This window comes from Desmodus rotundus, chromosome 2, assembly GCF_022682495.2.
Source record: "Desmodus rotundus isolate HL8 chromosome 2, HLdesRot8A.1, whole genome shotgun sequence".
Lineage (NCBI taxonomy): Eukaryota > Metazoa > Chordata > Mammalia > Chiroptera > Phyllostomidae > Desmodus > Desmodus rotundus.
The window spans coordinates 180,050,127-180,073,991 of record NC_071388.1 but is presented as its reverse complement, the minus strand read 5'-3'; the positions used below and the strand labels follow the sequence as shown (position 1 = coordinate 180,073,991).

Here is a 23,865-nt window from a genome sequence, read left to right as displayed (position 1 = left end):
TAACTTCTTTGTCTTCACTTAAACCCTAACTTGAAACATCAAATAGTATCCTCTGTCATTTTGAGTGTTATTTTCACATTTTAATTAGAAGATATTTACTCACACCGAATGAATTTGTGTTCAGAACTGAAATTGAAGTGGAAAATATTTGTGCACTTTTCTCCAGTTACCAGCGACGCAGCAGTGAGGGCGTGTGTGGCACACATCAGACTCCGGGGTTGGTGATTTGGGGCCAGAGCTCAAGTTCATGTATTGACTTCGTCCTCTGCAGAATAAACGCAGCAGTGCCCACCTGCGTTTTGAAATTAGCTTGTTGTTGTTTTTGAAAAACAAGTAAGTCCAAAGGATAGTAAAATGCTGTGATAATATCCTAATTACATAATCTAAATAATTATAGAAATTTGACCACTGAGTCACATTATATAATACGGGAATAAATCGGGAAGAGTAATTCTTTATTTCAGTGATGCTTACGTAATTTATTGAGATCCTGTGACTTTAAGTATACATAGTGCTTTTCCCCATATTATCCTTGTTTCTAGGTCATTCTTTACCAAATAGGTATTTTCCAGTTATAATTTTTGTCACTGGATTTATAAATGCTAAGAGATTTGGAAGTGGTTTGAGTTCTGACTCTAGTGCTTTATCTTAGGAATCATTATTTAAATCCTCATTGACACAGTTCCAGGCTGGCTGTGTGATGTCTGTTCTTCTAGAAATGTAGCTCTTCTCTACCTCCGCGTAACTTAACATGGTTCCACTTAATAGGAGTCAAAATTCTGCTCTGGTTAAACTTATTAGATGAAGTTTACTTGTCTGAAGTAGTCTCTGTATCCTGTTCTTTTAACCTTACCTTGGGTCTGTTTTAAAAAATCAAATTTTAGAGCTCACTGCATCATGTTACCACTGGCAATTGTTACTGTTTTCATTTGGGTCACATTTTTACTGCACTTGAGAATTATTTAGCCAACTGGATTAACTGTTTAAGAATTCTAATGGATCATTCTCAGCCTGAACCCTTCCCACATTTTTTCTCTTGACCTTTTACTATTGATGTGGTATTATGAATTTTCAGGTTGGTTCTTTTAATACATTATGAATTCCTGGTATTCAAGTCATCCTAACCTTTTACCCTCTTCGTTAAGCTACTCTGGTTATCTTTAACTTGAACTACACCTTCTTTTTTCGTTCATGCTGATGCAAAAGCCACTCTTTTCTTGATTATACCAACGCAACAAGTCATGCATTTGTTTAAAAATCAGAATTCCAGAGGTAACTGTCAGCCCTTGTCATGTCCATGTTATTCTTTACTTATTGTAACGCAAATGTAAAGTCACTAAAGACACTTTGGTGTTACCTGTACCTTAAATCTGGTCTTGAAAAGATAGGGCTTTTCTGTGATTTGGCGGCTAAGCTTTCTGTTTTGAGAAAACGTTTGGCAGTGTGGCGGGGGTGTATGGGAACAGGAAGTATATGAATGCTCATGGGTGTCAGGTAAATGGAACTGGGTGGGCGCAATGGGAGGTGTTTTCTCCTGGGCAGAAGGGCACGTGGCCATGGCCTGGACCATCCTCAAGAGTCTTCTCTTTCCACATTGTCTCATGGATTCTTTCTTTCCTGTTTGTAGAATAGTTTTTAGTCATGCTCTTGATGATGCCGACAAAGGAAAGGAATGATTGCCATTAGATTCAGTATGTGTCCATGCTTTACCTCTCTTACATAACAGGGGAGACGACTGCTTTTTAAGACGCATGGTGTCTCTCTGACCGTGATATGGCTGCTCATCCTGACTCTGCTTAATTTACTGTCTTTCAGCTCATCTCCTTATATTGCGGAAGCAGCTCACCCAGCTACCTCTTTAGTGTTTGCAGATTCTGGCCCCTCCCAATAGTCAGATTAATGACTGCAGTTCCCCCCCCACCTTTTTTTAACCCAAACCCTACCAAAGTTGTTGGCATAAGTTGTTCTCAGTTTGTTACAAAGAGGAAATGATATAAGCCAAAGGCTGTTTTAAGAACTATGCTTCCTCCAACACCCAAGTTTATTCTGACAGATTATTGTGTCACAGTGTTTTTATGCTTTTATCTTTGTCCAAAATGTTTATTTTGAGAACCAATTATTAAACTGCATTGAAAACATACACGATGTTCCAGTACCATCTTGGTTACAGTATTGGGGGAAACTCAGACTAAGGCTGGATGAAATTGGACACATATTTCCATGTCAGACTTCCTACCATTTTGCTTGTTTGTATTGATTTCTCTTTACATGGTCTTCTTTTATTGAGCACCGCTCTTTTTCTTTCTTATTCTCTCTCTCCTTTTTTAATTTTTTAAAAAATCCCCTTCCTATAGCTGTATGTGCTAAGAGCAATTGTAAAAGGAGACCAACTTATATTAAACCTGCCTGGAGTCAAAATGTAATCTAACACCTGTAGTCTGCAATTTGTCATCACTTCATGGATACTTTTTTTTAATAACAGATTTCCTGAGTTTTGACCTTAGGATACTTATAATCCAAAAAAAAAAAAAAAAGCAACAAACTAAGCCATAGTTTTTTAATAAGTCTTATAATGTTAGGATGTGAAATTACAACCCTAAGAGCCAACTCAAGTACCATCACTTGGAATTAGAAATAGTGGCGGGCTGCGTTTCCTGGAGAATGTTTTGCCTCTGAAAATGGCTTTGAGTGACAAAGTCACGAGGCCAGCCATGGTGCACATGTAAATTCTCTTACACTCATTCTCTGAGGCCTTCCTAGGTGGCTCGGCTGAGACAAGGTGCTTTCAACCCTGGGGTCCATTTCGAAGGTTAGAGTGAAGTGCTAGATTTTCATCAGGAGAAAGATAGAGTGTGATTCATGGGTCTGAGAATTTTCAAATACTTTGATGTCAGGGTCCTCTTTCCCTTTTACTATTGTGGATTCCAATAATGTGTTAAAACTATCAGTGTTTACCATATTAGAAATTAGTTGTGAGAAAAATTTTAAATGTTTATTAATTTAAAAGTGATTATAAAAATATATGTGCATGTGTGTAAATAATATATTTTTATGAAAAATATTTCTAAAACAAATGAGAGGAGTACCATTGTGTTACACACACACACACACACACATATAAATATATCTCAAATATTTTAAATATCTGGCTTAACTGGATTCTCATAATTGCGTCTGCATTCAGTCTGACACAGTTTGGGGTTTCGGTGGGAGTAAATGAAGAAATCAAGCCCCGCACAGACATGCAATTAGAAAAGGAAGAAATGTAGTAATGGCCTCTGCAGGTAATATTCTTCTTTGCTAGTATAGCAAAATTCTACGTGTGGTTTCCTAAAGGACAGTTGCAAATTAGAATCTAAAATCATATTGATGAACTTTCCATACTTTTTTACTTTGTAACTGCACTTTGAATGGAGCTTTTCCTTATTCATGATGTTGTAATATCATGCTTTGGTCATTTGGAAAATATTGATATACTGAGTTATGAGATCTTCTAAATTTTGACACATTCCATTATAGGACATATTTAAAAATTGTTAAATCACCACCAATTTCATCGAGCAAGTTTTAAGATTTGGGGAGCTGTTAAGCTTATAATAGCAGCTACAGGTTTTCCCAAATTTAAATTTTTGCTTGAAAAGTCCAATTTTATTATTGGCAACAAATGCTCTCAGATACTTTCCTTGAAGTGATAGGCTTACTTGATTTTTAAGAAAATGTGTGCCAGACAGATACCCACGTCTGGGTAACCGCAGTTTGTCTGTCAGTTTTTCCTTCAAACGGAGGCGATGTTCCATGACAAGGGTGGCTGGCTCGGCTCACGTCTCCGACAAGTGCTCTTTCGCATGACAGCCGTCCCGCATCTCACCGCGTGTATCTGCAACCGTGCTTTATGTGCACTTCCCATTTCCTCACACAGAATATCAAGAAAGGTGGCTCAAGGACTGAAACTTAATGTAATTAGTAACATACTACTACTTCGTCAAGGACCTTCTCGAGTGAAAGTGGCGTTTTTATCGCGTGCGTGGCGGTGAAGAGTACACCTGGAGTGCAGTTGGCGCCAGTGACGCTGACGGGCCAGCAGCGTTCTCGCCACTGCTTTTGCACCTTGGGGACACAGCTCAGCGTGATCAGAAAGGCAAGGAACGCCTTAGCCCTGGCATGGCCACAGTTTTGATGGCATGCACCTATTCAGGAGGCATGAGGATCTCCCCTGGGGTCTGTGGACCACATTTTGAGAACCACTGATAAAGGATGTCTTCCTAAGGGGATTCCAGGTTGTACATACAGAAGGCGTCACCTTCAGTAGGATTGTGACTGTGAGGTATAATTTCATGTGACAGATGCTTAAGAGGCAACACCCATGTGCTAGGGGCCATGATAAAGATCAGAGATATATGTAGCGCACAAGCAAAGGAAATAAGAGGACTTATTGGAGGGCATCTTTTCTTTGTAGCTTTGCAGGTCTTTGGAGTGAAAAGGACAGAGAGATCTCAGAATCTGTGACGACTCATAACTGACAGAAAAATACATGAGGCAATGTGCTGCTGATCCTTAAATCCTCCTCTCATTTTTTAATGGTGTAGCTACTTATGAAAACCTGATTTATGACGAGCACTCTGCTAAGAACTTATCATGCACTATCTCACTTAATCCTCATATTGCTACATGGAAGATGTTACAGATTAACAAACACTGGCTCACAGAAGCAACTTGCGCAGACCCACAAGGCTAGCAAACGATGTGCTTTTGGGGTTAAGGACTGGCTTCAGAACCAGAACTTTGTAACCCCAAAACTCTTGCTCACAACTTCTATACAGTGTCATCTTATGGGTTATTCAATGCCCTGGAATTTTTATTTTTAACACAAGAAATGGTAAAATATATATATATATATTTGCTCTCATATACCCCCTAACTGTAAGTTTCTGTAATGAGTAAAGGTCCTTTACTTTTAAAACATAGTTTTACCATAAAGGAATACTTACAAATACAATCAGTTGTGCAGAACAAGAATAATAACTGGTCTGAAAATAGAGTGTGGGATTAATTTAGTGCAGCCGATCAGTGATGAGCTCAGCACTCACCGAGTGCCAGGCGTATAGTGTGCCAATGTGTAGCTCACAGGCCAGTAGTTGAGATACATATATAGTATTTATGTTCATTATTGATCATTAATGCTCTTTTCCCCTTTGAAATTTTGAGCCAAAATTAATAGTCTTAAATGACGATTTTGAAGAAGGGAATATTAGGGTATAGAGCTAGGTTGTTGAAACGGAAAACAAATATCTCAGTCGTATGATATTTTATATACATAGTATATTTTTAAATAGAAGAATTTATTCACTCACTCATTTAACACTGTCTAACTGAGTTATGCGCAGGACCATTCAACCAGTTGTTCTTATTGTCTGTCAAATACATTCCTCTTGCGACGTTCAGTGGCAGAATGCTTTCCTCTTTTGCTTCAACAATTTTACATTCTCTGGTCATAGATGAGTAAGATTAGACAAGTCCAAGTAATTCTGACACTAACTCAAAATAAACGCAGACACAGAAGTCATGTTGTTTGTGGTGCTCGTCTCCGGTTGATGCGCGTCACCACCGAGGGCCTGCTGCTCTGGGTGAGGCTCCCTCCTCTGGGTGAGGCTTGTCGCGGAGAGCTGGAAGCAGCTACCTGGGCAACTTTTGTTCTAACCTATTCCCGCCACACTGGATCAGCCACCCTCTACAGTCACCTCCTGAATAATTTCTCATTTTCTCTCTATAAAAAGACCACAAAGTCTTGGCTTATTATAAGTAATCCATTTCACCCTATAATGATACAGTGAATTATATACTTTCCTCAACTTAATCATTCAAGATCTCACTTCCTTTCCTGCAGGCAAAAACCGGTATATTTTACACATGGCTCCCAGCTGGTTCTCATTGAGACCTTCAAAATGCATTTGAACACGGAGGGGTTTGGGAAGAGCTGCTTCATCTTCCTCAGCCAGTTTTGTCATGGTACCACTTTACCCTCGTGTGTTTGGAATGTTCCGTTTTGAAGGCAGAGAAACGCGTCTGTATTATGATTGTGCTTTGTCACTGGGCAAGGAGGTTTCGGGTTTTCTTTTGTAGTTGATGTCTCTTTTGAATGCATTTACATCTTTTTTTCTTTCTCACATCGTCATGTCCATTTACGTACACATGTGTCATATTTCAACCCAGAGAGATTTTAGCAGATAAAAGGAACTTAGACTTTTCTATTTGTTTATGTCCTACCCATAAGCTATTCACCAACACTTAATTGTTGAATATAGGACTCCTTATTAGAAAGCTTTGTAAATTAATAGGTTCAATTATTATAAGCATTCCATAAATATTTAATAAATGAATACTTTTTTTTACCCCTTAATCCAAAGTTGATTGTTTCAAACATACTTTCCTTTAGATATCTGGTGAAGAGGGTGCCCATCAGCTCAATGCAAACTGACCGTTCTTGTGAGAATAGAAGTCCAGCGCGTCCTGCTGGACGTCTCTATGATAGTGGTGCTATTTGCGAAATTCCATCGAAAGTCCAGTAATACACTGTAAGCTCGATTGTCTTACTTAATATCTGGATATATGAATATTTCTCTTCTCTCTAGGAATAGTGTCAGTTTCAAGTCCTTTATTTTTGGCTGGATCAGATTATGATTTCAGTTCACAGTGAGGATGCCCCATGACCCTGCCAAGGCCCTCCCTGCTTTGGCTAAGGCCGCCTCTCAGCTGCCAGTTCTCTCTAGTGTAGGGCTGCCCAACACGGCTTTCCATGGGGACGGAAATGTGCTCTTTCTGTGCTGTCCAGTATGGTACTGTGTGGTTATCAAGCACTTGAAATGGGGCTACTGTGGCAGAGGAACTGAGCTTTTCCTTTTTTCATTTCAATGAATTAAACTCTAAATGTAACCAGACGCGTGTGGCTAGTAGCTGCTGTGTTGGATGGCAAAGCTCTAATGTGCTGCCTTCCTTGATGTTCTTTAAATACACCAAGCATACGGGGTCTGGCACAAATCCCTTTTTCATTACGAGATCTTTTATTACAAAATTATCAGCATGCCATTCTGTAACATAACAATAGCACACTGAAGCACGCCCTATGACATTGTAGGTGAAATGTTCAAATTAAAACTGTAAATTTTTACACCCATATTACCCAACCAACCACACCCATGCAGGCGTTACTTCTGCTGGACCCTGTATTCCTGTCTCCCAGCCCTTTTGCTTGCTGCTTCCTTTGTCCGCATGCTCCTCCTGTTCCTGCTTGGTCCTCATTTCCTTCAGGCCTCTGCTCAAATGCTTCCTCCCTCGGGCGGCTTCCTTGAGTCACTGTGTTTAAAATAACTTCCTCTCCCCCAATTCTCCTTCTTATGCATTGTTCTGTTTTTGCTTATATAGTTATTACTACCTGATATTTTATTTATGGTTTGTCACCTCTGCTCTAGAGACTTCATTCAATTTTCCTATGTAATCTTTTGCTCATGGAAGGCAGGAGAGCATAAGGTTTAAGGGCATAGGATTTGAAAGCAGATAGACGTGTTTTAGAATCCCAGTTCTGCTACTTACAAGGTATGTGGCCCCAAATTATCAAAACTGTCCAAACTCCAGTTTTTTCATCAAAAAATGGGATAAAAATACCTTCCTCCAGGATTACTGAAAATAAACTAAGTTGAAATATATTTATATCATTTAGGTGAGTTTTTGGCTCATAATAAGCTTTACTATGAATGCTACCACCTATTATTACCATTGTTGTTGTTGTTATTAAAGCTACTTAGAAAGGTCAGTGGTATGAACCCTAATTGTTGCTTTGAAAAATCAATAGTACACACTATGGAAAAGAGATTTTTAAAGAAACCTTTTAAAACTCTCTTTGCAGAAATTTTCAGAGATGAATTGTACTCTAGGTTAAGTTCAATTGTGACAAAGACAAATCCAAACCAAAATAGAGCTAGGATGACTTATCAGTTTACAAAGGTCAAGAGTAAAGGGATGAATGGCTGTCTTTACAGAATGACGTGTTTTGTTATTTGGGGAAATCACATGAAAGATGATGGACCGTAGGAAGAGAAAAAGGTCAATATTGGGCCCATTTTGAAAAAGGGGACAAAGGATGGGTCTGGAAAGTCTGCAGACATAGGAAGTTTTACCTAAATATCTCGGAAGATGCTTCATTAAGCTTAAAAATCTCAGAAATCAATAACCTGGGTGTGTGAAGAACTTGTTAGGAAAAGGCGTATCGCTTTAGGTCGGCAGGGTATTCTCTGTCTTGTTGAAACAATTGAAAGCTTTTGTAAGTAAAGTGAAATCAATCGGCCAGAAATATGTGCCTGAGTGATCAAACGAGCCCAGGAACGGGATGGCTTGTAGGTCCCTCCAAGCACTTGCTTAGGACAGAGACCAAACTGGATTTATTCTGGTCGACAAGGAATTTCGAACACCTCTAAAACATTCAGATAGAAAAACTAAAATTCAGTTAAGTGGGGATTCAGAAACCTGTGTTATGAAGAAGAGGCTAAAAGAATTGACATCATGTAGTCAGCAAAGGGAATAAAAGTTCCTGCCGTTGACAGGGAAGATTTTCCGAGAGGGTTCGGATTGATCTCCCTGTCTCAGAAAGACTGTCTTGTAAGCACTGGGCTCGTTCTGCTGTGTCCAGAGTCCTCAAACCTCCAGAAGAAAGCCCTGCATGACATGAAGAAGAGTGCCTGGATTGTCATAATAATGAGCTACTGCAATTGGCTGGCGAGGAAGTTTATGTAATTCTTTCTACCCAAAAATTACCCAGAGACAGTAAACAACTCTCTACCTGGATAATTAGAACATCTGTGGGGAAAGGAGGTCGTTTAGGCCAGATAACTTGGGGAATCTTCACATCTCAGGTCTTAGGCATATTGCAGTTAAAAGGGGGTCAAAGAACAGTGTCACCGTCACCGAAAACCTCAGGCAGGCCCTTTCCGCGACTAGTAAGACAGTTTTGCCTTAGAGCTGCTCATTTGGTCATTCTCTGTTCTGACTGCTCTTTCCCTATCTGTTCAAAGATGCTAGAAATATCACTTAACCTTGTTCATGTAAGTAGAGCCCTCCTGCCCAACTCACTATAGAATATGGTCTGGCCACAAACAAGATGTTCCCCTCTCTAGACTATTTCTCTTGTTACTTCTCTGAGAAACATCTTCCTCTTCCGTGACAGGATCTCAATGTTCCCTGGAAACCTGCTTTCTCAGGCTGAAAAACGCAGCTCCCTGTGTTTTTAATGTCCAATGTAGAGGGTTTTCCTGAGGTGCTGCCTGTTTTCAGGGGGTTCTTGACCCGTGTAGCACCTTCTTGAGGCACCGGGAGGATTATCAATGTTAATCCTGCGTGAGGTGCTTAGAACTGCCTGGCACGGGGCAAGCGGTCCACGAGTGGCAGCCATTACTGCTGTCGGTTTTCTGTTTCAGGTGTGGCTTCCCCGTGAGCACGTGTTACTTCTGCTAGGTCCTAATGTGAAGCAGGAGAGGTAACACAGGCCCATGGGCGGGACTTAAGGAGAGGAACAGACTCTTGTCTGTCATGCAGAAAGATTATAGTAACGTCCAAGTAGAGTTTCGGAAAATCTCTCTAACCAGTGCGCAATGGAAAACCCCTAAAGACCCAATCTAATTATTTAATTAAATGGAACCGTTATGCTGACTTTTACTAAAGAAGACAAGCATAATTTAGAAAATGGGGCATTTTAATTCTCTTTTGTTTTCCAATTAATGCAGTTGCTCTAATAGGGGGGACTCGTGCTTGAGTCCATGCTCTTCCAGGACGTGTATTTCACACGGAATTTCAGCCTTTCTCACGAGAAACCCAAATCCTCATCTGTTGTCATGGAGGCTCATTCATTACAGTGCTCAGGCCGCCCGGATTTGACCTCGGAGCCAATGTCTTCCTGCCGTGGGAGTCCCCACGAGCAGGACCCGCCCACATGCAGCGCTGCGCCTCCTGACGGCTGTAATTGGGGTGCTGAAGTAATGGAGCTCTCACTTTGTTTTGCTGATGCCAGCTTACCACGGCAGGCCACGCGAGTTTACTCGTAGTTGAAAGTGATAAAGAAAATGCCAAGAACATTCATTTTAATTGGTGAACACCACACAGACCTTTAGTGCCCGTTTTATGGTCCTCAGCTTCAGATTTCTTTTTGCTCCTGTGGGCTGTCAGCTATTATAAGATATTCTTATTTGCATTCGATTGTCCTTTCTATTTTTATTTCCATTGTTCCTGGATTATCAGTTATTATTTGAAAAGTCTTATCCTCTTGTTTATCATTCTCTTAGGTAACAGTGTCATCTGCCCTAATATTTATTAAATTCTATATAAACGACTGGTATTTTCAGATTACTGAGAAAGTATTTTCACCAAATGGTCCCTAAGACTAGGGTAGATGGCAGAGATTCTTTTCCCTGAAATGCTTGCTTTGATACCGAGGGGAGAAGTGGGTCACATGGGCGGCGTGTGGGGCAATGGTGCTGGTGGGACCAGTGACTCTTCAGGTAACGAGACATGTTTTCTTCTGCACTGATGGGGCTGAGAAGCCCCTGAACTCTGGAAAATATTTAACTTGCTACTCTAACGTGGAAAAGATGGTGTAAAATAGGAGAGAATGGTAAGAGGAAAAATGTGGGTTTTTTTTTAAAAAGTAAACTCACTGTTCTTAATGGTCTTGGGATGATGCAGAGAGCAGGCGGTGTTTGAGTAGAAGAAATGCGGTCTTTGCCTTTGGCGTAAAGCTTGTTCGTGGGGCCTGTCATGTTCGCCTTCTAGTTACGCCGCGTTGCTGCTGCTGTTGTGAGGTGCGAGCCGTGCCCAAGCCACCTGCTCAGGACCCAGGCCCCCGTCCCCTGTCCACGCAGCCCCTGACGCCCTCCTCACACAGCCTATGGTGAGCACAGGCCAGGTGCTCTGACAGTCTCCTCCGCATTGCTTTCTTTCTTCTGTCAGATTGAAGAAGTTCCCAAATAAATATTCAAATGGAAAATTCACGCAGAGAGATGTTGTTGGGAAGCAATTATGAAGATCAAGAATAAGCTTTCCTACTAGAGCTATTTTCTCTAAATAAGTTGGGGATAAGCAGAGATAAAAGAGAAATTTAAATTAATTACAGCTAGAAAACTTTGATATTAAAGGTGAAAATACAGAAATTAGGAAGTGTGTGCAAAACGGAGGGTTAATAGTTTATAGTGATATTGAGAAAGTCCATCCAAATGGGTATAAAAGTCATTTAAAATTCATAATGTAAGAAAAAGTTTTACCTTTAAATTAATTTGGACATTTTTATTTAAAGATATATTTAAGGATCAAAAGCAGAGCTAAAATAAAAGTTCCTAATTTTATGAAGGATTGATTTTCTGGCTCAAATATCAACTCTTCCTCTAAGAGTAATTATGAGGCTGATGATAACAATGACTGTCATTTATTGGACAAAGTATGACCTATGGGCCAAGTTCAGTTTGTCACCTGTTTTTATAAATAAAATTTTACTAGAATATAGCCATGTTTATTCGTATATATATCACTTATGGCTGCTTTCATGCTATAAAGATAGAGTTGAGTCATTCAGCAGAGACTCTATGGCCCTGCAAAGCTTAAAATATTTACTATCTGGCCTTGACCTGCAAAAGTCTGTCAGCCTCTGATTTAAGGTAAGCACTGTTCTTTACGTACATTATGTCATTTGATCCTTACAACATCCATAGGAAGTTAGTGTCTTATCCATCTTTTATAGATGATGAAATTGAGGCTTAAAGATGTTTAGTGTCTTGCGCAAGGACACCCAGGTAAGTGGAGGAGTCTGGACTTGAGCTTATGAGTTGTAATCATAGAGCCTGCACTGTCTTTCTGGGTCCAGTTTCTTTGTCATTAGCTCTCAGAGAGGTGGCAGGCATATCTTGCTGCTTAATAGCAAGGAAGATTCTGGAGCCAGATTGCTTGAATTCAGATGACCTTGGCCAACATGACTAACTTCTTTGTGCCTCAGAGTATTAGCAAACACTACTATTATTAATCTCTTGTCTTGTAGATATGATTCTAACTCTCCAGGAATGCTTTTAAGTTTTCTGAAGGCCTGCATTTACAAATGAGTGTAGCCCTACTCCAGTGCTGGACAGACAACACATATTTCAGAGGATGGTGGCTTTGGAAAGGTAAAATCGTGAGTCACATATTAATTTTTTTAAATTTTAATTATCAGGTCCTTCACAGACAGCAGTCTCAGCCAGCCAAGGAGAGTTCCCCTCCCAGAGAAGAAGCACCCCCGCCACCTCCTCCAGCTGAAGACAGTTGTGCCAAAAAGCCTCGGTCTCGCACAAAGATCTCCTTGGAAGCCCTGGGGATCCTCCAAAGTTTTATTCATGATGTAGGCCTGTACCCTGATCAGGAAGCTATTCACACTCTTTCTGCCCAGCTGGATCTCCCCAAACACACCATCATTAAGTTCTTCCAGAACCAGCGGTACCACGTGAAACACCATGGGAAGCTCAAGGAGCACCTGGGCTCCGCGGTGGACGTGGCTGAGTATAAGGACGAGGAGTTGCTGACAGAGTCCGAGGAGAATGACAGCGAGGAAGGCTCGGAGGAGATGTACAAAGTGGAGGCAGAGGAGGAAAGTGCGGAGAAAAACAAGGCCCCACCTGCTGAAATCGACCAGAGATAATGTGAACTCCTACCAGGCAAAGCAATACATCGGTCCAAGGATTTTCTGTTTTCGCTTCTTTAAAAAAAATTTTTTTGCTTTATTTTATTTTTGTCGTTTTTTGTCTGTTTTGTTTTTCTTACCTTTTTTTTTTTTTTGACATTTCTTTGTTGTACAGGGTACACCTGTAGACTGAATAAGTTCAGTATTTCCGAATCAGAGATCGCCTTGACAAAGACACTAAAGTGTTACACTTTTACAATTGACAGGATCATAGTAATTATAATCACAGGAGACTCTGCCTTCATTATTCTTGCACTTACAGAAGAGACATCAGGCAAGTTCCAGGATGAAAAGACCTACGAAATAAATGAAGGAAGCTACAAGTGTGTGTGTATATGTATATGTATATATCTATATATTTACATATATATATTAAAATTGCATGGGACAGAGAACTTTACAATCTGAAAGAATAGACTGTGAAATGAATTCTTAAAGAAGAGACTTGTTTATGTATTAAAAAAAAAAACCACTTCACAGTGAGTCGCTTTGGCTTTTTGATAAACTTCGGCCTGCTCTCAGGGTGGGGTGACTATTTTTGAATTCCTATTTATTTTCTGTGTTTGTCCCTGATTTTTTTTTTAATTCTATGGCTTCCTATCTGGCAGCTTGATGGGTAATTTTTGAGGTATGTATTTAACAAAATAAATCAACACTGCCAAAAAAAAAAAAGAAAGAACTAAGAAGAAAGTGAAAAATCAGGGCACCTTAAATGATACAAGTCAAATCACTCTTAAAGACACAATGCACACTTAAAATGACTCGCTATGTTCCGTTATTCAGCTTGTTATTACTTTAGTGAACAGATGTATTTCTATGGAATTCCAAATGAGTAAAACTGAAATTCAGTACACAGACAACTTGTACATTAGTGCAGTCTTGATAAAATGACATTTTGTTGTTGGACATATGGAATTCATAGTATGAGCCACATTTTGTTGTGAAATTTACGTACCTGCTCGTGGCTTCAAATCTTAAAATTAATAAGCCTGCTCATTTAAAAGTTGTTTGTTGCTGTTTTCTTTTTTTTAATAGAAAATAGTTTAATGTAATGTTAAGTTAGAAAAGAAGTTGCTGCCCAGTTAAAGGGGCTCCCTCTGAAATAAATCTCCATCCTTTCTTCTCCCAAAAGACATTTCTCATTTCTGTTTCACTTTGGGCTTCCTCTTCTTCGTACACATTCCATCCACCTGACCACATGCTTTCGGTCCCTGCTCTCACTGGCCTCAGCCCTTCCCTGGGGTGGCAGCCCTAGCAAGAACCTGTTTTTGAATCATTGTGCAGCTCCAGGCAATAGAGTAAGTGAAGCAATTGCAGCGGAATCACCTACTCGCCTCCAACGGAAACATTTTCCCAGTTACCTACACAGCAATTACTTTACATAAAGCAGAACTAATGCTGACTGGCTGTTTAGTGGAATGAGCATCAAAGCTGCATTCTACTCTAGTTCTCCCAACCCCTTTTAGCTTCCTATCAGACACGCCAATAGCATTACTTTTCACTTCTACTTAGAGTAATTGCAAGAGGAGACCTCACCTTCAGGACTGGCCTGGTGAACCTAATCCATGCGCAGCGTGGCCATCAAACGGTCCCGCACGGTGGGATTATGTTTTTTGAGTTGTGCTCTCATGCAACCTTGTCAGAGACCTCATGCAATATCACTTTGAAAGTTATTTTCTGTTTACTACACAAACATTGTAATATAACTGTTAATACTATTTATATATTTGAAAGGTATAAAAGGTAGGAGTTAAAAAACAAAAACCTCTATGTGTAAGATATTAACTCAGAACTTACAATATACAGGGAGAAGACATGTTGCAATACAAGCTAATTCTAGCTGCTCAGTAACCTCTGGAGTTTTTAAAGGGACATTTTCCTGTACTTTTTCAAATCATGATGTTTTAAAAATTATCTTGACACGAGCATCATATACCTTTGCAAAAGGATAGTTGTTTGCAGTTAAGCCCTGGGCCCAGCCTTCCTACTTCTGCAGCGTGCTGCAGCTTTAATCAGAAAGTCCGTGGTTGCTGCTTCCTGATCTCCGAGTTACTCTTTCCAGATTGTCTTCTTACACTGTAGCTGAAGGTCACTCTGTACACGTAATAGAAACTGATTTCGCCAAGCTCTTACGAGGTGGTTCATCTCTCGATGGCATCCGCATTCGGTATCTTTTACACTTCAACCAAAAATTTATTAGGTATTTTTCAATGCTAAGTCTTGCCTTTTATTTTTTAATTTCACTGCCAAGTTTGCAGTGGTTCTAAGTGAATCTGTGGGCATTTTAGCCTGTGGTCTTGCCAGATCTTTGCGAATTACAATGCATATATGTCTATTTATTCAATATCTGTCATATAATATCTATTTGGAAGAAGAAACTTTCTCTTGTAGTGCCTCTTGACAAAGCACAATTTCCCGCCTTTTTTTTTTTTGTGAAATGAAAAACAAATTGTGTTTTATTGCGGTATCAACAATGTGAATAAGGATTAACATATTGTAAATGTTCTTTTTTCCATGTAAATCAACTATCTTTGTTATCACTAAGTGATAATTAATTTTTAACTTATGTGCATTGTTAGGCTGTTAGAATTTTTTGGTTGTTAAAATAAAACGCATTCAATAAATATGACCTTGTTTGTCAAGTATTTCGCTGGGCATTGGCTTCTTTTCCGTTTCACGGTCACATAGGGAGAGACCTGGTGAGCTGAAGGAAAGTCTGTCCCCCCCTTTCAGGGATGAGACAGCGGTACTCTCAGTCAGAGACGCGCGCGCACGGTGCACAGACTTCACTGTACACGGGAATGTGTGTTCATCCCCGTGTGTTTACGAACGCACGCATGCTCGCGTCCTGGAGCCTGCACCCGGGAGAGGCATTTACCCAAATGTTCTGTCGTATACAAGCACAGCTCAAACGTATGAAGATATATTTATGGGCTTGCTTCTTCATTTTTCTAGTGAATATTTTCTGTTTATAATTAAAAAACCACAAATGACTGCATGTCAGAAAACTTTTGGAGCACATATGTGCATGGTTAATGGACATAATGAAAGTCTTTCATGTTTGGAGCTGGGGTACCACAATGTGTGCATAGAGGAATGCCAGGGGATTAATGTATCTGAGAAATGTGTGAAAATGGTTTTTTAGAAAGTGCTTACAATGGAAGAAATTGCTCAAGAAACTAAAGTTAACAAGGAAGAAGCAAGTGTTTAGCTTCAGAACTGGCAAAGGAAAAGTCAATTAAAAAGTGATTTTGTTTTCTTTTGATATTATAAATTGTCTTTCCTGTGTTTTTCTTTTTTTTGTTTGTATCTGATGGATATACAGATGTGATTTCCCCCCTTTCTTCCCTGGTTTCACTTGCCTTTTTTCCCAGGGACCATGTAGATATGTTTTAATGACAGTTTGCAGAAACAGTGTTTGCAGAAAGGCACACAGTCCCAAAGTACAGAGCCCTGAAGGCTTGTAAAGAAAAATAAGAGTCTCAAACAGGGTGGAGCACATTGCTTGTGCAAACGTAAATGAAATCTGTGTTGGGGGTAAAGACAGGGAAGGGAAGCATGCGTGAGATAATCGGACTTTTAGCACAAATAGCTTCCACATGCATGAGGTGGTATTTTTAGGGGTCAAACTTCATCAGCGATGACAAACTCAGAAGTGGGAGGCTCTGCTCACAGATGGGCCAGCTTCTGCCTCCAAGGTGGTCTCTGCTACCAACCTCTATCTCTAAGAAAGCAAAGTAGCAGATTTCTGGACTCCATGCTGTCATGTTACGGCACCGCGGCGGCATTACCGTGTGGTTTCAGTTTTTGTCTTTTCCATTTTCCTTAGGGGAGGTGTTTTCCTTACATTGTTACTTCCCTTTCTGGAGAGTTTGCAACCAAGATTTAAAAGTCCCCGCATTTTTTCTAAAGGGCAATCATGGCATAATCAGACAGTAAACATTTATTAAACATGTACTCTAAGCCAGATAATTTGCTAGGAACTGAGGTGACAAGGAAAAATATATGACTGATGCTCTTCCCCCAAGAAGCATATATAACTTGTTGGGAAGGTATAATATAAATCCAGGAAAAGTGAAATAGCCAGACAACGGTTGCCTCCAGAAATTTAGTTGTCTAGTGAGTGGGGCAAACAGGTGCTATAAATTTAGAGAAGGAAATGATGATTATTTGTGAGCTAGAATGGTCTTGAAAGGTGGATCACTTAGGAATGGCTGCATATAATAGAAAACAATACTAATTGATGAAGGCCCAGACTAAGTAAGAGTTTACCTGTTTCTTACATAAAAGGAAATGCTGAAGTACGCGGCCTTCCTGACCTTTTCAGTGACTCACACTCCTTCCAGCTTCCACCTCGTGTCCCCATGTTCCCGCGTTCCCTCTCTCCATCCAAAACAGGCGCTAGAGCTCTTGCCATCACACCCACCTTCCAGGCTCTGGGATGGAGAGAAGAGTAAAGAATGGCATACTTCCTTTCTTTTATGGAGACTTCTTCAAGCCCTACGCTTGAGTAAGGGAGACCGGTAACCGTTTCTAGCTTTCCTATTAATTCCAGAGAGAAGTGGATATTTGTAGGCAAATGACAGCCTCTGCCAGTGAAGGTCTCAAGAAGGATGCTGAAAATATTAAGATAAGAAGAGGATCAGTGAAAACGCACCGACTGCTCCTTCTCGTAACTTGCACCTCTTCCTCCTCCCCACCCTGAGTTCTTTTTCTGGCTAAGTTGAATTAGTCTAAGGATCACTTCTTCCAGGAAGCCCTTCCTGATCTGCTCTGCCTGTGTGGTTACAAACCCTACCACGCTCACACAGTCCCCAGTATACGCTACCATCACAGGGCAGTCGCAGGACTTGCCGCGTATTGTGATTGCTGTGGGTGCTCAGCAGGAAGGTGTGAAGTCCTTCTTCGCATTTGTCCACGCAGAGGTTGGGGTGGGCAGGCGAGGCCGACACAGGCTCTGTCGAGGTAGCTGTGACGATGTGTCCTCTGGATGAGCACACCACCCAGGACCAGCGTGTTGAGTCGGAGATAGAAGTGTAGAATGAAAGGTACGATAAGGGACAGGTGATCTAAAGCCCTGCTAATTAAATGTGGTTAGGAAAGAGTAGAGCCAGGATCCGAGCTCAGGTCTGCATGGTTTCAAAGTTGGCATTTCCACCACCTCTCTTTTTATGTCCTAGAATGTTCTAGAATGGCCGTATGAACTAAACTGAATATAGATTTATTGGCCAACATATTTTACGCGAGAAGACCTTTGGACTTTTCTTAACTCACTTTTTTTCATAATCTTATCTGAGTATGACATCTCTGATGAAGGTTTGTTCTGTCAGAAAAATGTATTTTAAAAATCAAATACTCTGCTGGTAAAATTATCCCAGAAGAATCTAGAAGTAGCTTCCTCGGTGACATTTTAAAAGGTTTAAAGTGTTACCTTCACATATGGAGAAATAATTACAAAAATATTCCATTAGCACTGTAATAAATAGTGCAGAGCAATGATTAATTAAAGAGAAAACTAATTTATTCAGTATCCATTAACAAGCATAATCCCATTTTAACACAAACCAGCACAGACTAAGGGAGGCCTGGGAGGCTTTGGACTGTGCTGTCCTAGGAACCTTCTCCCACCTTCGGGAAGAGATGAGGAGAAAATTCTTTTTGCCTTCGTCTGTCTCAAGGTGACTGTGAGGAGGCAGGGAGCTATCCTAGTATCCATTCCTCATCATCATGTTTGCAGTTTAAGTTATTTTTCAGATCCCTAGCTTCCTCGTCCACAAAAGGGCTAGTAATGCCTATAGCTCAGGATTGTTACAGTTAAAAAATAACTAGGTAGAAGTATCTAGAATAATCCTTCCTCTCCTCCTTTCAAGAGAAAAAGAAATGCAAGCTAATAAAATATTATAAATAACCTCATATAGTTCAAATAAGTTTTAAAGTAGGATTAAGTCATGTTTTATTTTATTTATCTTTTCAACTGCTCTTTCATTTTTTAAATTTTTTACAGAGAGGCAGATTCATTTTTTCTTTTAAATATATTTTATTGACTATGCTATTACAGGTGTCCCATTTTTCCCTCCTTTTTTCCCCTCTGTCCTTCGCCTCCCTTCCTACCTGCATTCCCCTCCCCCTTAGTTCATGCCCATGGGTCATACATATAAATTCTTTGGCTTCTCCATTCCCAACACTATTCTTAACCAGCCCCTGTCTATTTTGTACCTACCATTTATGCTTCTTATTCCCTGTATCTTTTCCCCCGTTCTCCCCCCTTCCCCTTCCCACTGATAACCCTCCATGTGATCTCCATTTCTGTGATTCTGTTCCTGTTCTAGTTGTTTGCTTGGTTTGTTTCTGTTTTTTTAGGTTTGGTTGTTGATAGTTGTATCTGTTGTCATTTTACTGTTCATATTTTTGATCATCTTCTTTTTCTTAGATAAGTCCCTTTAACATTTCATGTAACAATGGTTTGGTGATGATGAACTCCTTTAACTTGGCCTTATCTTGGAAGCACTTGTATTCAGAGTCATGAAAGGCAAGGGCCTACAACCCTAGATTACTCTATCCAGCAAAGCTATCATTTAGAATGGAAGGGAAGATAAAGTCTGATGTTTTAAAAAGTTGTATTAGACAATTTGAAGCATTTGTGCCTAAAAAACTTCTGTGTTGTATTTCCTGATTCTGTCCCTACTTTCTCCCTCTCTTTCCTGCATTCTCTTTTATTACAAGCTCTTTCCTACCCTCCCACCCCTCCTTCTTCCTCTCAAGAGCTATAATATGGTTTTCTTTCTTAACTAGAAAGAAAATGAATGAGATGTTTTAGTAGCCATCTGAAGCCTTCAAAATTACATGTTTAAACACGAATGGCACCACGCTCTTGTTTCTCTCCCATTTCATTGCTGCTCATTTTCAGTACATTTTGCTGGTTCCCTCTTTCCTCTCTAAACCTGATGCTCAGGGTCCCTTCCTTGGTTCTCTGTTTCCTGGATCTACACCCCTTCCTTACCCACTGTCACGATAGTAAACATACTCATATGCTGACGACACTCCAATTTCTGCCTGCAGCCTAGACCTTTTCTAGATCTCCAAACTGTTAAGTTCTTGTGCCTGTTAATACCTCCACTTGGGTGGCACATCTAACATGCCCCCAAATGACCTCCTCATCTTCTTTCCCAAGGCTGTTCAACCCAGGTATGGCTCCTCGAGCCTTCCAGTAGCCTGGACCCCAAACCTTGTATCTATCTTCTGTTATTTTCTGTCAGCAAAGCCCTTTTGGCTGTACCTTGGAAATACATTCACAAGCTTACAACCTCTCACCTTTCAAACTGCTGTCATCTTGGTCAGAGCCACCACCACCTCTTACCTGATCTGACCCTCTCTTGCCTCCTTCCCCTTCACTCTTCTCCTGCTTCCTGGGCTCCAGCCACATTGGCCTCCTTGCTGTTCCCAGTGGAAACAGGCCCACTCTTTTTTTTTTTTTCAGTCTGTTCTCAGTCTGTGTATTTAGTGAAAGCCAGCAAATACTGCTTCTAATTGCATGCATTGTCTACTTTTTTAAAAGTGACATAGTTGACCATTCTTTGGGTCACTTGTTTTAAAGATGAGATTACAAGGGACACTGATTAATCAGAATATATAAGAAAAGATGAAATATTGCCATTTGCAACAACATGGATGGATCTTGAGAATATCACGCTAAGTGAAATAGGTCAGACCGAAAAGTTAAGAGCTGTATGATTTCACTCATGTGTGGGATATAAAACTGAGAGCAACAAATGAACAAAAAGAAACACGAACAGAAGAACGCATAGACACAAACAATGGTACGGTGGTTCCCAGTGCAGTGGGAGTAGGGGAGTAGGAAAGGGTACAGGGAGTCAAACACATGGTGACGGCAGAGGACCTGACTGTGGGCGCTGGGCACACGATGCGATACACAGACCATGTGGGAAAGCAGGCCCACTCTCGCCTGAGGGCCCCTGCTCTTCCATCTCTTTTCTGGGTCAAGAAGGTTCTTCCCCCAGAGAGCCACGTGGATCACTCCTCAATTCCCTGTAGGCTGCTAAATGTCACCTCCTCGGTGAGAGCTCCTCAGGCTACACTATTTAAAATTGCAAGCGCGCCCCACCCTGCCTTCTGAATCCTTTTATTTTACCCTACGTTGTTTTTTCGTATCTTATAACATAATCTATAATTTACTTATTATTCATATTTTTGTTTATTTGTCAGTTTCCCTGGCCCAATGAAAACACCAGGAGGGCACAAAGCCTATTGTTTAACTAAAATATTTAAGTGAGGTACATTTCATAGCAGCTTTCATCTAGTTGGATTTTTCAATTTTCCCAACTTCAGCCAGGATTAAGGATTTAATTTATTTCATAGAGAAGAATTTCACCAGAATATTTCTTTAATGCATATCCAAGGTACCCGAGACCTCAGACCCTCCAAGGCTGACATCTGTAAACCCACATTTGGCTAATTTGTAGTCTGTGATTCAAAGATACTTGGAAGATAGTATCACTGAACCATGAATGTTGCTGTCTAGCACACGCTCTTCTTCAAAGCAGAAATCCCTCTTCAGGTTGGAGGTCTCCTTCGCTGGAGGGCATGCAGTCTCTGTCCCTCCATGATTAGGAGCTTATGACTTTCAGACTCAGCCCATTCCACCGTTGTCATCTCCACTGCTCTTGAACTATTACTGATGCAATATAAGACTGTATTGGTTCTTCTAATAACCGCCTCTCACATCTGCGCTCACGCTGGACTTTAACCACTCAATCCCTTAAATTCTTAGGTTTCTTTGATTAATAATGTAATGTGGCTTCCAAGAGAGTTAATGTCATTCTGGACTGCATGAATAGACATACACAGCTTGGAGCAAGAGAAGTCATCATTTTATCATCTTTAGACTAATCTGGCCATGTGACAATATCATTGTCAGGTCTGGATGATTTTTTGGGAAAAAGATTGGTAAATTGAGATATAATATGTCCAGAAAAAGTCCAGCCATTGTTAATATAACGAGAACAGTTTGCATGACATCAGTGTAACCTGGCAGCCAAGGAGAGGGGACTGGAATGCACATTTGTGAACAGTGACGACTTCATTGTACTAGTCAGTGGGGCAGTAGATGCTGTTGAGTGAGCATGTGTACTGGGTGGCCATCACCCTCAAAATGACTGAGCGAGTAGAGCAACGAATCTGCCTGATATTTTGCATTAAGCTTAAACATTGCTCTGTGGAAACTATTCGGATGATTCAGAAGGCTTTCAGGGACAATGCAAGGAGTGCAGCACAAATAAAAGTGTTACACACATGCTTCACAGATGGTTGAGAATCCGTTGAAAGTGATCCACATTCTGGAAGGCCTGCAACAAGCAGGACACCTCAGAATGTCTAATGTGTACGGGTTGTAATCAACAAAGATCGGTGACTGACAGTGCGAGAACTGGAAGCTGATCTGGGGATTCCAGAAACTACTGTGTCTGAGATTTTGATGCAGGATCTTGGCATGAAATGTGTTGTGGCAAAATTTGTTCCATGGCTTCTGCTACCAGAGCAGAAGGAACATCATGTTGCACCTGCTAATGACTTGATTCAAACCACTACCAATGAGCCAAATTTCCTCAAGAAGGTCATAACTGGAGATGAATGGTGGGTCCACGGCTATGATCTGGAAACAAAGGCCCAGCTGTCCCAGTGGAAGTCGCCTGGTTCTCCATGCTTGAAGAGGGTGCGGCAAAGTCACAGCAAGATCAAGACCATGTCAATTGTGTTTTTTGATTGGGAAGGTGTTGTCCGTCACGAGTATGCCCCTCCAGGCCAAACAATTAATAAGGAGTACTATTTCAATGTTCTTTGTTGGTTAAGAGATGCAATTCAATGAAAACAGCCATAACTATGGGCAACTGGTGATTGGCAACTTCTTCACAACAATGGTCCCGCTCATGCCTCCCTCATGTCTGGTGCAGAGTTTGTACATCAAATCACCTGGGTGACTCAGCCCCCCTACAGCCCAGACTTTGCACCCTGAGACTTCTAGCTTTTCCTAAAACTAAAAGCACCTTTGAAAGGGAAGAGATTTCAGACTGTCAATGAGGGTCAGGAAAATACGACAGGGCAGCTGATGGCGATTCCAGCAAAGGATTTTGCAGAGTGTTTTGAACAGTGGAAGAGACGCTGGGAGACCTGTGTGAGGCCCCAAGGTGCCTACTTTGAAGGGGACTGAGGCATCGTTGTCCTATGTACAATGTTCCTTGTATCTTCTCTAATAAATATCTCTATTTTTCATAATACATGGCTGGATATTTACTGGACAGACCTCATCGTATTCAGAGGACAGAGGGTGACCAGGATGGTGAAGGGCTTGCAGCTTATTTTCTGTACATTTATTATGTTTAATCATTTTCAAATTCACTCACCAACAAGCCAAATTTATAAATGTCTCTTGTCTTGAAGTCACTGTGAGGCAAACAAGTCAGGATCTTTAGTTAACAGCAGCAGAATTCGAGCCAGTTAAGCAGAAACAAAGAACTTACTAGAAGACCTTAGAGTGCTCAGGGAATTTCTGGGAGAGTCAGAAAATCAGGTTTAGACTTCAGGGTCAACATCCACATTCACTCTCGTGTGGACTACACTGCTGCCCCACGGGGCACAGGCACTGGAACTGGGTCCCTTGGTCCTGGGCGTGGATGCTACCTGTAGAACCTCTACCGCTGTTGCCTCTAAAGGCTGAATGGCGCTGCGACTGCCCTTCACAGGACGGAATCCACGTGGCATGTTTTTCCTCATTCCACTCCCTTCCAAATAAAAGTCTCATGCAGGTGCAACTGATTGAAGGAGCCTAACTTATATGTCAGCGAGGTCAAAAAAGTGAACTCCTGTCTTCTGTCTTGATATGGGTTCACAGGTGGGAAATTCCCCAGGCATAGGAGACAGCCAGAGGTAGTCAGGGCCCAGAAGCCAACGGCAGTGGGGTTACTAGGCTGCGAGCCTTTTGTAGAGAGCTCTTTGTCTCATTCAGAAGACGCGGCATCTGGGGTGGAATCAGACAGTTGCGGTGTGAATCCTCACTACTCTGCTTCTTAGCTGTCTGTGACTTTGTGCCATGTTCTAACCTGGGCCTCCGT

At 40.9% G+C, this 23,865-nt stretch overlaps 1 protein-coding gene across 3 annotated transcripts in view; it reads left to right on the top strand.

Annotated features, from left to right (window-relative positions):
• Positions 1–15,371, top strand: part of SATB2 (SATB homeobox 2) — a 180,114-nt gene extending 164,743 nt beyond the window's left edge. The window contains exon 12 of one of the 3 annotated variants that reach the window (XM_053918904.2): positions 12,239–15,371. In XM_053918904.2, coding sequence (XP_053774879.1) covers positions 12,239–12,700 — 462 coding nt within the window. In that variant the 3' untranslated portion in view covers positions 12,701–15,371. The remainder of the gene's footprint in view (positions 1–12,238) is intronic. The other 2 variants (XM_024563955.4, XM_024563956.4) reach the window with 2 other exon arrangements.
• Positions 15,372–23,865: the final 8,494 nt, after the last annotated feature.